The following is a 13,247-nucleotide window of genomic DNA, read 5'->3' as shown; positions in this document are numbered from 1 at the left end:
GCTTTGTGTCTAATTGTGCTGGCGGGTGAATGCCATGAATATTCGGTATTCCAGGCAGACTTGATGTCGAAGAAGTCGAAGGTTGATCGTCTTTTCCCATGTTCTTTTCCTTAGGCTGCCACCATGTTCCAATATCGTGTTGGTTAGTTACTTCTAGCAGGAGTAATCACACATGTGTATAGCAGTACACGAGCTTTAATCAAGACTCAGTAATGACTAACAAAGGTTACATTGATAACCGGATATATGCATACGTCATATGTGTACATATAAGATTACATAATGCAACATATACAGTCATAAAAAGTGGCAAAATTAAATTTGACAGATATTGTAGTAATCTTGTATTGTCATGTATTTGATGTCAGCTTTTTGCTGTAGTTGAATATTTATCAATTAAGTTCTGCATTGCTTCAGACTCACTTTGTGTTCGTAAAGCATTTATCATGTCCTCCAGCTTATCCTCACCTTTAAGGAATTCCTCTACTCCATGTAAGCTTAAACCCATCCGATGATCTGTTACACGATCCTGTTAGATAAAAAGTATGTATATAGGCATGTGTTGACTTGCTATATTTCCCAGATAGACAACAACAACAACAACAATAATTATGAATTATAATATTAATAACTAAAATACCTGTGGAAAGTTGTAAGTTCTTATTTTCTCAGACCTTTCAGCAGTGCCAATCTGTAAAATAATAAATAAAATTAAAACTCAAATTATCCCATTATTTAATGCCACAGTCCCATGTAGTGAAAAATGTGCCAGTGAAAAACAGTCATTTCCTAAATATTATCCTACCTGTGATCTACGAGTTTGGTCCTGTTCAGATACAGCTTGTTGTCTTCGTATATCATACAAACGAGATCTTAAAACTTGTAAAGCATATGCTTTGTTCTGGGAAGTAGAAAACATTTAAATTACAAATTTGAGAATTTGAAAGGATCCAAAGGAAAAGTATTAACATTAATTACCTTAAATTGTGAGCGTTCTGCTTGGGAACTAACAACCATACCAGATGGAAGATGAGTTATGCGCACAGCGCTGTCTGTCTTGTTAACATGCTGGCCTCCTGCACTGTGACGAAGAAAGTTCTTACACTAAATTATTTTTAAAAAAACTCTAATTCTAGAAGATACACAGATTTAGTATTGACTGTAAAAAAGGGTAAATACGACCACAGAATCATTGTCAGTAATTGGTTTTAGAATGTTGGCATCTGGTTAGCTGACACGGCACCAACACTTTATTGGGGGTTGCTAGTATTATATGATATAATCATTTACTATTATGATTATTATGAAATTATAGAAAATTGATCTTACCCAGAAGCACGGAATGTTTCAACTTTGAGGTCACTTGGGTTGATGGAAATGTCAATCTGTTGGGATAATTTGCCAAAATTAAACAAGAAAAATGAATGGAATCTAAATACGATTTAAGCAAACAACATAATTTCTTTGTTTATCAACCATTTGAGCAGGAACCTACTTCTTTAGGCTGTGGCAGAACAGCAACTGTCATTGTACTAGTGTGTACTCTTCCCATAGATTCTGTGACAGGTACTCGCTGGACACGATGAGTTCCAACTTCAAACTAAACAAGAGAAAGGCCTTGTGAAATTTCACCAATTCACAGATTTGTGACATCAAAGCAGCCATGTTGGTGTATCAAAACAATACATTTTCTATCCTCTTGGAATTGAGCTCTATTGTCAGCAGTCTCACCAAGCATAATATAAGAGATGAGATCACACCAACCAACATACTTGGAGATTGAAGGCTGCACTGAGCAAGTTGTAGGCAAGCAGTCTCTCTTGTATCCCTATGCAGTTGACGTATTTCCCCCCCCCCCCCCCCCTTATTTGTATTCGCTGTTCATTCTGGATTCGCGACTGCAGACTCCCATCCTCATCTATATAGCACTGGGGAGATCGCTGAGAATAAGATTACTATTTTTATGCAATAAGTGTGCAGAAAGTTCCTATTGTTTGGTTCACCAATATGGCTGCCTTCTCGTAAGTGAAAAAGCTCTATAGTGAAAATGCTGTGCTTCTTTGTATATTTTTATTAACATACATAATAATTATAATGTTAGATAAGGGGAAAGGCTGTTGTGATCAACCCACACTGTATGGTGAGGTGTCAATGAGCGGTTGGCCCACTACTTACTGACCGACTACACTTTCATTATCACGCAACCCTTTACTGATGCCCTACCATACATAAAAAGATTTTCTGCAACACAAAGTCTCATGTAAAAAGAAATTACACTTGCCATAATTTAATGTTTGATAACAGTTTCTTACTTTCATTTTCCCAAAGACTCCAGCTCCTGAAATGCTGGCTGAAGCATCCTGCAGAAAAAGATTACATTATACTTTGTTAGGTGTGTTGCTATCAATTGCACCATACAGCTGTAGCTGAAATATGACATAAATATACAGCCTGCCACAATAGTGTTACTTGCCTTGTATCCCCCACTGTCGTTTGTACTTATGTTTATCACATTTATTTTCCAATTGTGGTAGGAAGCAAACCTAAATGACGTCAAAGAAAGCAAGTGTTTATGAGTTTGTATGGGGCATTTTGTGTCAGGAGTGAATAACCTTAACAATATATCACTAATAATATCAAAATTAAATCATCATCAGCACCAACAAATATCATCATCATCATCATCATCATCATCATCATCACTTAATAATAAGTCATCATTGCCAAGCATAAAACATCATTATAGCCAATGATCTTTGCATTTCATATTTTTCAAAGCTTCATTCTTAGTATATGTTTTAATTCTTTTCCTAACCTTTGGTACATAGTAAAGATCTGGAAAGCAAAGAGAGAAGCTTCATGGCCTCCTGCTCCTGAAAAGTGCAGGGAAAAATAATTATAAACCATGACAATTATGCATGCTCTTCCAAATTAATTCATGAAATTCAAGCTATAAAAGTTACCAGCTCTGACTTCCAGGATAGCATCATTTTCATCAGCCTCATCTTTAGGAATAAGAGCCTTTACTATTTCCTCCTGTAAAGAGGCATAATGCATATTATGATCAATCATTTGATGATACACATATGGTACTATGGTACAGAAAGTGCCTCTAAACTCTGGTATAATTACCTCTGATTTCTCAATTTCCTTGATTAACTCCCTTTGCTCAAGTTCTGCCATTTCTCCCAGTTCTCCACCTTCTTGTACAAAACTTTTCAGTTCTTCCAAATCCTTGGCAAATAGAATAGAGTGCAAATAATATACCCGTGAAATAGTTAAGATGAAATAGGAGATAGTTAGCCTTTTAGTAAATACATAGAAATTCAGTGAGGCATGACAAAGGCTCGGGCGTTTACTAGAGTAACAACTCAATACGCAAATGAATAGATACGAAAATGCGAACATGTAAAATTATACGAAGGAAAAGCATATACAATAAAATATTGTTTCAGTTTTTGTGAGTGTGTTTGAAAATATTTTAAAATGCACACCCTTGAGTAGCACACGTGCACTAGTTTACCCGTCACAACTCACCTATTTCTTTAACTAATAATTAGACTTGGGCAACTAATAGCACAAAGTTAGTAATTAGTTAGCTAGCAATCTATTTCATGGGTATATTATATTTACTGACTGCAGTACATGTAATATAGTAATATATACTTTGTCTATCGACTGCCAAAATCTTACACCAATGCATCAACTACCTTCTTCTTTCTTCGAGTTTCTTTGAATAATTTTACCAGTGGAGATATTTCTGCTTGTGTTTTGGAAAGATCTTTGAGCTCAGTTGGAGAAAGTTTCTGTGAAAAGAATTTTTAAGAGATGAAACCATTTTGCTCAAGGCACAAGGATGATTGCTAATAAAAGCACCAGGATTGAATGCTGTGAACTTGGCATGGCCAAGTCAAAGTAATGTTTGTACTGTGTTTCAGGCATTTGATTGAATTAGATAATAAAATCTCATGCAATGTCATTAGTCTTGAGAAGTGTTGAGAAGCACTCCGCTACGCGTTGTGCTTCTCCTAACACTTCTCTCGTGTTCTGCCAATCCCCGCGTGTTTCATAACTATTTCTTCAATACAAACCTCAGGTGAGGATAATCTTTGGTTAATAGTGTCATGCTGTTGTAAGATATTTTGAATATGCTGATCCAATACTTTATGGTATTTGTTGGACAATAATCTTGGTAAGAAGAGCTCTGAAAACAGATCCAGAAAAATATAATGAGTGAGAGCGCTAGCAGCACCTTTTAAGAACTTTATTTAGAAATGTAATAAGAAGATAACTTTCTTTATATATTAGGGCTTAAAATAAATGCTGGGCATTTGCCAGACATGATGCCCAGCCAAATTAGTTTTAGCTTCATTATACCTCGTTTCTGGCTATACGTTACTGTATATACTGGTCAAAATGACTGCCAAGACAAAGATTTGAATGAACAACTTCCAATATTCTGGCTGGACATTGCCTGGTGACCAGCTGTTATTTTGTGCCCTCCACATTCCTAATTAGCTATATGATGCAGCTCATATCCTTGGAAATGGTAAAGAGCATAAAGGGTAATAGGTCCCAGGAGATATGACGACAATGTAATCACCATCAGTCTTCATCATCATCAAAATTAATGTCACTAGTATCATAGTGATCATCATTACGATCATCCTCATCCTCATCATCCTTTTGGATTTAACAGCTAAGTCTAGTTATTTGCGCTTTAATTGGGCTCCCTGTGGTATGTTATGTAACTTCATTTCACTACTAAAATACAAAACAATTCCTTTATGAAGAAGGTACAAGTATGACTAAATGTCTTACCTGGGCCAAATTTAGCTGGTAAACCAAGGATTTTTTGGCTCAACGACAATATTTGTAAGCCTCTTCGCCAAGCAATCAACATGCCTACCAACACTTCACTAGAAATTAACACTGTTCCTCCTTTGTTTCAATATTATCATGAAAAAGAGATGGTCTGTAGGTTATAAGTTGTGGTCTATATTTGAATTCCATGGTTTTAGTTACTTGAACATTGGAAAATCAGAAGGTAAAGAATGCATTTCCAACTCGTCCACCGCCATCTTGCATTTGCGGTGCACCGCTGAAAGGGACACAGGGAGCCCAACCTTTCATGGATGGCACCCTAAGCATTAAGGCGTAATGGTGGATGCGCGAATAAAGCAGTAATCACCCAACGCGATCCCTTAGTGAGTTTTCCTGATAAGTTTTTGATTTGAGAATCTTTATGTGGAAAGATGTGCTTGTGCTTGGAATGATGTGCTTGTCGACCCACCTGTATTTGGGTTGCCTGTGTATCTCGTGGTAAAGTGACGTCACGATTGTGCAACATGCTTCCCTTCGAGTCGAGTGTTAGACATAGTTGACGAGAAATACGACCATATAATATCTTATCCATTGTAGGACAGACAATATAGAAACTACTGAAAGGTTTAGATATAATCAAAGAATAGGTATGCAGAGTTTGGTGGCGAGTGTTTCGTGCCATGCTTCAACAGTACCGTTAAAATCGAACCACGTTGAATCGCATGGGGATAAAAAGATGAGTTTGGAAAGCAAAAAACCATCTTTTCTTCCTTTAAAACAGGTGATTTTGAACATTTATGCGATTATTTTCTTTGTATATCTAGTAATAGTTACAGTAAAGTCAATGCTTACATGTACAAGTGCCCACGTGGACATAAATACTAGTAATCAAAATGGCGACGGAAAAATGGGTTTCGGAAGCCTTTTTACGCTAACTACTAACCTTGATAAACTACTAACAACTGATTGTCTAAGATTACTGATAAGTTATACAAATGAGTAAGATTTATTGATTTAAGATTACCCAAAGGCTAAAGAGGCTGTAAGCTTATCATAGACTTTTAAATGCATTGTTTTCGTTATAAGGTTTATTTGTATACTATTTATTCGTATTTGCTGTTTTATACCCGAAATCTTTTATTTTATAGAAATAGTTTCGGAGGGCAAGTTACGTCAAATAAAACAATTATTTTATGGCCAACTTGTTCAATTCTTAAATTTTATTAATAAGTATCATAAATTATTATTACATTTTCAAATTAATATTCTAATATTAATAATTTATTACCCATTATTGATGTTATCTATATTATACAAATTTTGTTAGTTTATATTTGTTGTACCTTGTTAGAGATAAATGAATGAATGAATAAATGATTAAAGCATATCAGGATGTATATTGATGTACTGAAATTCTTTTCCTTTTATTGAAGAATACAAATCTAGTGCAGAAGCCAGTTATTAGCACAAGACCTCTTCAAAAGCCAGAGATACCAGGTATGCTTTAGGAATATTATAGGGTGGCAGCCTTGTGTGTCTGTAGAAGCCTGTGAATTGATTACTTTTAGCTGTGTCCTTCAAATTTCAGCAGCAGTGCCCTCAAGAATAGACTCCTTGCATGGGTTGTGAAGAAGCTCAATTTGGAGGGCAAAACAAAAGAATTTCAATCTCCTGAGAGTTGGAAACCTATTGTTATGTCCTGCATGGTGCAAGGGGCCTAAGACAATTTTCTCTACCAAATTTAAATTAAATAATTTGGAAATAGTGATATGCAAACCTATCTCCCTCAATCCCCTTTCCTACCAGCGCCAAATAACTTGTGGTTTTAAAGTCCATAACATTTAACAAGGACATTTAACATTGCTACTAACCTAAATGATTATTAAATGTTATCCATTCTTCTGATTATTGTTATTTATAGCTTGTATTGAGGCCTGTGATGTTAGCAGTCTACTGGATAAGTTTCTTGAGTATGAACTGAACCAAAGTAAGTAATACTCTGACATTAGTATGTATATTATTAGCATATAAAGCATGCATAGTGAACTATAGTTTTTCTATGTGCAGAAACTCCTGCCTCCACTTGGAACTATTATTCTTGCTCACTGAACAGTACTGTAAAATGGAGTATTTATAAATATATAAATGATTTGATTTTTGCCTGTTTTTCAGATGGTACTGCCAATAAGATCAAGGATTCATCTGTTGCTCTTACTCCAGTGTCATCTCCGAGGTGTGTAGATCAAAATATAGTTACTGTTTGGGTGTTGACAAATAAAAATGTTTCTTGTTTACGACCATTGATATTTGGTATCTTCTTACATGTACATTCAACTTTTCAAATTGTTCCAACAGCCATAAGAAGAGTTGCAATTTGACTGAAGCATTGAATGCTAACAAGAAACCTTGCGAATCATCACCAATAGGTTAGTACTAATGGCTATATATCACCCATAATCCATGTTTACGTGATACTAACATGCGAAATTATCTTATCTTAGCAAACTCATGTAGCTGTCTATCAATAAGCAATTAAATTATCAATCTTGATTTAATAATTTATAATTAATCGATAAGTAGTAAAAATTTATTCAACCATAAATACTGAGAAAAATGTTTATAAATTAACAGGTCTAACTCCACCAGTGAGTCCACCCTCCAATCAAAGCATTCCTTCAGCAGCCAAGTATATAGTTATACCTATAGTTATACCTATAGTTCCCTCAACTCCAGTTACAACACGTGATAAAAGGAATGTCCCTCCCACTTCGCCCACCGGGACAGTGAATGAGAGTAAAAAGCAGGACAGAAATACAATAATTGGTACCTCCATGGAGAAGGTTACATCAAATCGCAAAGCTCCCAGTAATGCCACAATTATGAACAATATAAAAAATAAAACTGAAATGCATCGTATAACTAGGCAGAATGTTTCCAGTAAAAGTAAGAATGACTTCTATCATGGTAATAAAAATGTTGGTGAAGAACCGACAACAAATTGTGACTCAGAACAAAAGACAAGCTCTCTCCAATTTTTACAAGAAAAAGAGAAAAAAATCCCAAAATCTAGCACGGGTTCTACAGTTGACAAAAGAGTTAATGATGATGGCTATAAAAAATCGAAAAGATGCTACAGTTCAGATGATGATGATGATAATGATGAGAAAGATTATTATGACTACAAGAGAAAAAAATATTATACAAGAGATGAGTGTTATTGGTCAACATCTGAAGATGAAAGTGATGGGGAAATAAGGCAGTACCCTTCAAGGAAACTAGGGCGCAGAGAAAATCATCACAAAAGAAGGCACAGGTCACATAGTAGCTCTAGTGATTCAGATGACAATCATAGCACAAGTGGTAAATCTAGAAGTTGTACCTTAAATTATGAACAACAGAGAAGAAAAGATGCAGAAAGCAAGAAAGAAAACTGTATCCAAAAAGCTCCCGTTTATGACATTGAAATGGAGCGCAAAAAGAACTTCAAGCTGGACAGGAGTTTCAAGGAAACTGCTACTGTAAGTATGCAGCAGGGTTACAAACCTACATTTTGACATCGACTTTGATTTACAGTACATTTATAACTATTTTATAGGCAGCCCTTATGATTTCAGCCCATCTACTATATATATATATATTTTTTTTTGCTGTTCAGAACAATTGTCATTCCCTAGAGTATCATTTCTTTGTTTACCGTTGTGCATTTATAAGAAGACACATGAATATATATACAACTTTCTTTTCAAGAGAATGACACATGGTAGACCAGAAATGGGAAACCTTTACAGCTAAAGGGCTATATAATTATGATTTATCTGGAAAATTGGCTTCAACGTTATTGATATTAGCCATAATATTATTAGTATACAACAAAAAAAGTTGTACATGATTGGAACATCAAATTGGAATATTTTAAGCAAAACTAAGATACAGTTTACTTATAAAAGAATTACTGTTGTCTTGTAGGAAAAGCGAAAAATAGTCTATATTGGCAACATTGAGGAGTCAATGTCGAAAAATGATATATGGAGGAGGTTCAGAGAATATGGACCAATTCAGAAAGTCACTGTGCATTACAGAAATGATGGGTAAGAAATCCCATTTCTTTCTGTTCTTATACCTTTATAATAATCATAATATCTATAATATACTTTTTGTGTTTTAATTGGGGGGGGCAAAACATTTCCAAAAAGTATGTTGAAAATTGCAAGAAAAATCGCCTTTATATAAATGACATTGCACTTGAATCTATCTTCAAAATAAAAAGATATTTCCTCAACTCATTAAAGCTGTATTTATCTTGTAAGGATGACCTACAATGTCTCTAATACCCTATCATATAATTGTGTTTTTAGGGATAATTATTCATTTGTGACATTTGTAGATTCATCATCTGCCCTTGAGGCAATAGAAAGTAAGTAGTTAATGGTGTGTTGTGCTGTAACATCTGAAGTAGTTCCCATGACACACAGCTCATTCACATGTACAGGGCATTGAGAAACTCTAAGCAGTATGATTATATAGTTGCTTAGGACTTTTTATTTCCTGAATACTGAAAAAACATGACGTGAAAAATTAGTATGATTTTGTCTTGATGCTTTAATAATAAATAAGTATATGTAATAGGACTCCATGCTGTCCAATTATTAAGAAATAATTGGACGAGGCAAGGAAAATTCCAAGGACTGACAAAATTTGGCAGTCAGAGGAATTTTTTGAGTCTAATTATTTCTTGATTGGGGAGAATGAAATCCCATTACCTATTAATTATATAGCTGCCTAATTAATCCCATATTGACAAGACCTGTCCAATTAAGAAAATAATTGGACAGTTACCTATATGGGATTAATGAGAAGCTGTATAATAATAATAATAATAATAATAATAATAATAATAATAATAATAAAAAAATAATAGAGTGCAAACAATTAATCCGTGAAACACTAATTACTAAATAGTACAAAATAGTGCTGACTAAACAATAGAAAACAATGGAATTTGCATGAAATTTTTGCTGTTTCATAGATATTAATAGTGTTTGGCTGCACTCTACTGTCTGTACTCTTTCCTTTATGAAGAAATTGGATATCAAACACTAATGCAGGTGTTGCATTTGTCTTTCTATAGAAGGAAATAAAGATCCAGATTTAAAACACCTGGACATATGTTTTGGAGGAAGACGAAAATTCTGTGGTGGCAGCTATGTGGATTTTGGTGAGTAGAGATTATTGATATCATTTTTATTCACAAATTTCCATATCATATCGCAAACGAGTGAGTCTGCAAGCAAGTCAGTGATGTGGTATGGAAACGAGTGAATAAAAATGATATCAGGCTCTTATCATGTAATAATTTTTTCATTACACATTTAGGGTCGATAAAATGACAAAATTTACAGTTTCGAGTTTACCGTGAAGTGATATCACATCAATTCACTGATTTTTTTTTTTTTTTCGTGGCTTTATCACATGGATATCAACCCTAAATGTGTAATAATAATACTTACCTCAGCATTTGGCTGTAAAGTACAGTAGAAAGCAGAGAAGCCCTCTCTAAACATCATGTGCCATAGGATGTTTTCAATCACTCACTCGAAGGTCTCTTTAAGAATACTTTGCAACTGTTTTCTCTTACTTAGATTATTATTTTAGCTGAGAAATGTCAGAGAACTCTCAGATAAACAAAGCATCTAGACTATATTTCTTAACCATTTTCTTTTTGTCATAACAGACTCCAACACAAGTTATTTGGAAGAAAAGCAAATTAATGGTGATGTTGCATCATCTCAATCCAAGACTGAGGAGATGGATTTTGATGCTCTTCTTAAAATGTGTCAAAGGAAGTCTAGATGATGTAATCAAGTTACACTAAAAACAAATCTATTTCCCAAATAATTTTTTCCAAGAAATAAAATGAAATAATCCAAGAAAAGTGCACTTAGTATCATAACCTAAATTGCATAAGAAAATATCTAGAATTTTTCCAAACTGAATGAAAATTAACAAATGAATTCAGTTCAATGAGTTCGTATATTAAAATTGTTGAATTGTTCAATTGAAATTGTTTTGTTATCAAGAGTTATTATCTTTATGATAGGTAATTATTCTTAACACTTCCTGTCAATAGGAAAGTATTTTAAGCTAGCACATTGATTCCAATATTTACTCAAAATCTTCATCCAATTACATGTATTATACAGCCGATTACAAAACATATTCACTAGTGAATCACAAAATATGAATGACAGAGTGATTCTATTTGGCCCATGAAAGAATCGTAAGCTGAATACATGATAGTAGACACTTGTTCCATTTTTCGTTTTACTTCAAGCATTACTCCCTGGCTAAATGAGGAAACATTTCCAGAAACATGACAGATTACCATTTGCATGCTTTCTAATTGTTCCCAGTTCAACCATGTGAAAAACATTGCTACACACAACCAATTTTGCTTCCAAGAAACATTTTGTTTCGTTGCCAAGTGGAAACAATGTTACACTGTTTCATGACAGTTGAGCCACCTTAGGAAACAAATGAATATTTTTGGAAACATGTTTCCTAGTTTAGCCAGGACCCTAGATACAATATACAACATCGTTTCATTAGCCAAGTAAAATCACACTTGCGTGGTGTATAATATTATATAATGCTTTCCAATGATACACCATGGAATATCCCACTTGTCTTTTCTTGTAGCACACCTGCTTGAGGACTTGTGAGTACACAAAGATTATACAAATGACTTGTGGGATAATCCATGGTATGCCAACTATTGTGTAACTAGAATGTATCCAGGGTGTTCAATAGTCCATATACATGTATTGAGAATTAAAGCCTTTGCTTCTGCCCATTCATCCTGAAGCAAATCAATGTGAGACTGGATGGGCAAAAATCTATTTTTCCAGCTAATATGGCTGCTGTGTGAGAAAGGCCTATTGTCTTATTCTAGACTTGTGGTTCTAGAGTTCACACTTTTTGTATTTAAATCACAGAATAGCTACATTTTATATATTATTTGGTGTGTTACCAAAGCAATATACAGTGGGACTACACCAAGCAAGGCCAACCAGACAAGTTTTCATACAAATTTTTTTGGTTGGCCTTGGATAATAAAGTCACACTTGTAATCTTACATTGAAAAAATGCAATGTATTTCAAAACTATAAATGGTCAATAAATCATTACATTACCTCACAACTGCATTCTTTGGAGTATTCTGTAGTTTGGTTCAGTTCCCTTGCTGTTAAACAAGATCAGTGCTTGTCTAGCTTAGGTACAAATCTAATCACCCCTTGAACTCCATTAGAATTTGAGAAGCGAAAAGTCTCCCCTGAAGCCATTATTAGTGTTGTCACTTAAAGCTGTAGATAGCATTGCGTGACAACACTCAGAATGGTTGCGAGGGAGACTTAGGCTCATGTCAAACGTCGAACTTCACATGAGCCGACCAAATGATCATCTAGTTATCCATTGATTCAATAGACCTTATTCGTGGTGTGACAATGTTTTCCCAATTCAGCGCGACAAACCTCTGGGGGAATGAAGAGCTATTGTTTTGAAACTCGTCGGTATATTATTGTTATTCTTTTCGTATCCTTTAGGATACTCATGAATTTTTCGAAGAGTAAAAACAAAAGAAAATGAATCCTCTGGAGGTTTGTCACACTGAATTGGGAAAACATTGTCACACCACGAATAAGGTCTATTGGGTTCGATGTTCGATTCATGAAGTTCGATGACTGAATTCTGTATACGCCCCCTGAAACTTATCTTGGGGCTGACCGTTGTATACTACGGTGGACCATAAGAGGCATGCCGCAATAATAAATAATAAATAATAATAATAATAATAATAGTAATAATAAAAATAATAGTTAATAATAATCTTAGCACATTCCAAAAAGATCTCAATGCGCTTTACAATATAAAAACCCTATATAAAGAATACTATGAAATAATATAAAAAGACCCCTTGCAGCACTTTGAAATGCAGCTCGATCTGGGGGACAAAATAACAGTACTTGATTGAAAGTTACAAAAAAAGAAGCTTGCAAAAAATTTGAGTTATTTTATTTAGACAAGTCTTTAGGTCACCCATCCAGGTACTAACTTCACTCACTCGGACTTGACTCGCTGTCATCGAAACCCAAGTTTTTTCCACTGGGCCACGTTTCCAGACGAATCAGCATAACAATAGCTGTTTAAAACAATGCAAATAGACTAGACTTTTTAACATTGCATTTTCAACCGATTCCGTGCGTGGCAGAGATGCAAGGGATTAGCCGATATGGTCTGGGGGCCGGCTGGTCTCTCCCCTGATGCTTCGGCTAGAACATTTTCTTGCGTAATTCGTACACCCAAGGGCAGAAGGATTTAATCGCCGTCAGGTCCGAAGTCCATACGCCGCCTCAGCTCTGCGGATG

At 34.8% G+C, this 13,247-nt stretch overlaps 2 protein-coding genes across 3 annotated transcripts; one reads left to right on the top strand and one right to left on the bottom strand.

Moving 5' to 3' along the window:
- Positions 1-179: 179 nt before the first annotated feature.
- LOC116291266 (uncharacterized) lies at positions 180-5,341 on the bottom strand. 2 transcript variants are annotated; one of them, XM_031698417.2, is made up of 14 exons: positions 4,822-5,341; positions 4,092-4,204; positions 3,711-3,806; positions 3,133-3,234; positions 2,964-3,036; positions 2,816-2,873; positions 2,474-2,543; positions 2,313-2,360; positions 1,496-1,600; positions 1,330-1,385; positions 979-1,081; positions 806-901; positions 641-691; positions 180-529 (listed from the first exon to the last, which is right to left on the bottom strand). In XM_031698417.2, exons 1-14 carry the CDS (start codon positions 4,901-4,903, stop codon positions 365-367), a joined length of 1,218 nt encoding a protein of 405 aa, XP_031554277.2. In that variant the 5' UTR covers positions 4,904-5,341; the 3' UTR covers positions 180-364. The 2 variants fall into 2 exon arrangements, with proteins under 2 accessions (XP_031554277.2, XP_031554279.2); XM_031698419.2 differs by lacking the exons at positions 4,092-4,204; positions 4,822-5,341 and having other exon boundaries at positions 3,667-3,782.
- Positions 5,338-12,021, top strand: LOC116291265 (uncharacterized). The gene is made up of 10 exons (XM_031698416.2): positions 5,338-5,605; positions 6,258-6,321; positions 6,746-6,811; positions 6,997-7,057; positions 7,180-7,250; positions 7,456-8,342; positions 8,791-8,912; positions 9,180-9,238; positions 9,953-10,039; positions 10,556-12,021. The coding sequence occupies exons 1-10, from the start codon at positions 5,474-5,476 to the stop codon at positions 10,675-10,677; spliced, it is 1,671 nt and encodes a 556-aa protein (XP_031554276.1). The 5' UTR covers positions 5,338-5,473; the 3' UTR covers positions 10,678-12,021.
- Positions 12,022-13,247: the final 1,226 nt, after the last annotated feature.

Source organism: Actinia tenebrosa, unplaced genomic scaffold (assembly GCF_029948245.1).
Source record: "Actinia tenebrosa isolate PJP-AT-01 unplaced genomic scaffold, QUT_ActTen_1.0 PGA_scaffold12__29_contigs__length_12842862, whole genome shotgun sequence".
In the NCBI taxonomy this organism is placed as follows: domain Eukaryota; kingdom Metazoa; phylum Cnidaria; class Anthozoa; order Actiniaria; family Actiniidae; genus Actinia; species Actinia tenebrosa.
Note: the sequence above shows the minus strand (reverse complement) of the source record. Positions and strands in the feature narration are given on the sequence as shown.

What these genes read in the sequence shown, in the direction of transcription:
- LOC116291266 (XM_031698417.2), bottom strand. Translation starts at nt 4,903, where the DNA reads ATGTTGATTGCTTGGCGAAGAGGCTTACAAATATTGTCGTTGAGCCAA. An exon ending in AAAGATTATCCTCACCTGAG is followed by an intron (nt 3,807 to 4,091) that starts GTTTGTATTGAA and finishes TTCTTTTCACAG; the next exon opens with AAACTTTCTCCAACTGAGCT. An exon ending in AGGAAATTGAGAAATCAGAG is followed by an intron (nt 3,037 to 3,132) that starts GTAATTATACCA and finishes GCCTCTTTACAG; the next exon opens with GAGGAAATAGTAAAGGCTCT.
- LOC116291265 (XM_031698416.2), top strand. Translation starts at nt 5,474, where the DNA reads ATGCAGAGTTTGGTGGCGAGTGTTTCGTGCCATGCTTCAACAGTACCG. An exon ending in GTGCATTACAGAAATGATGG is followed by an intron (nt 8,913 to 9,179) that starts GTAAGAAATCCC and finishes TTGTGTTTTTAG; the next exon opens with GGATAATTATTCATTTGTGA. An exon ending in TGGCAGCTATGTGGATTTTG is followed by an intron (nt 10,040 to 10,555) that starts GTGAGTAGAGAT and finishes TTGTCATAACAG; the next exon opens with ACTCCAACACAAGTTATTTG.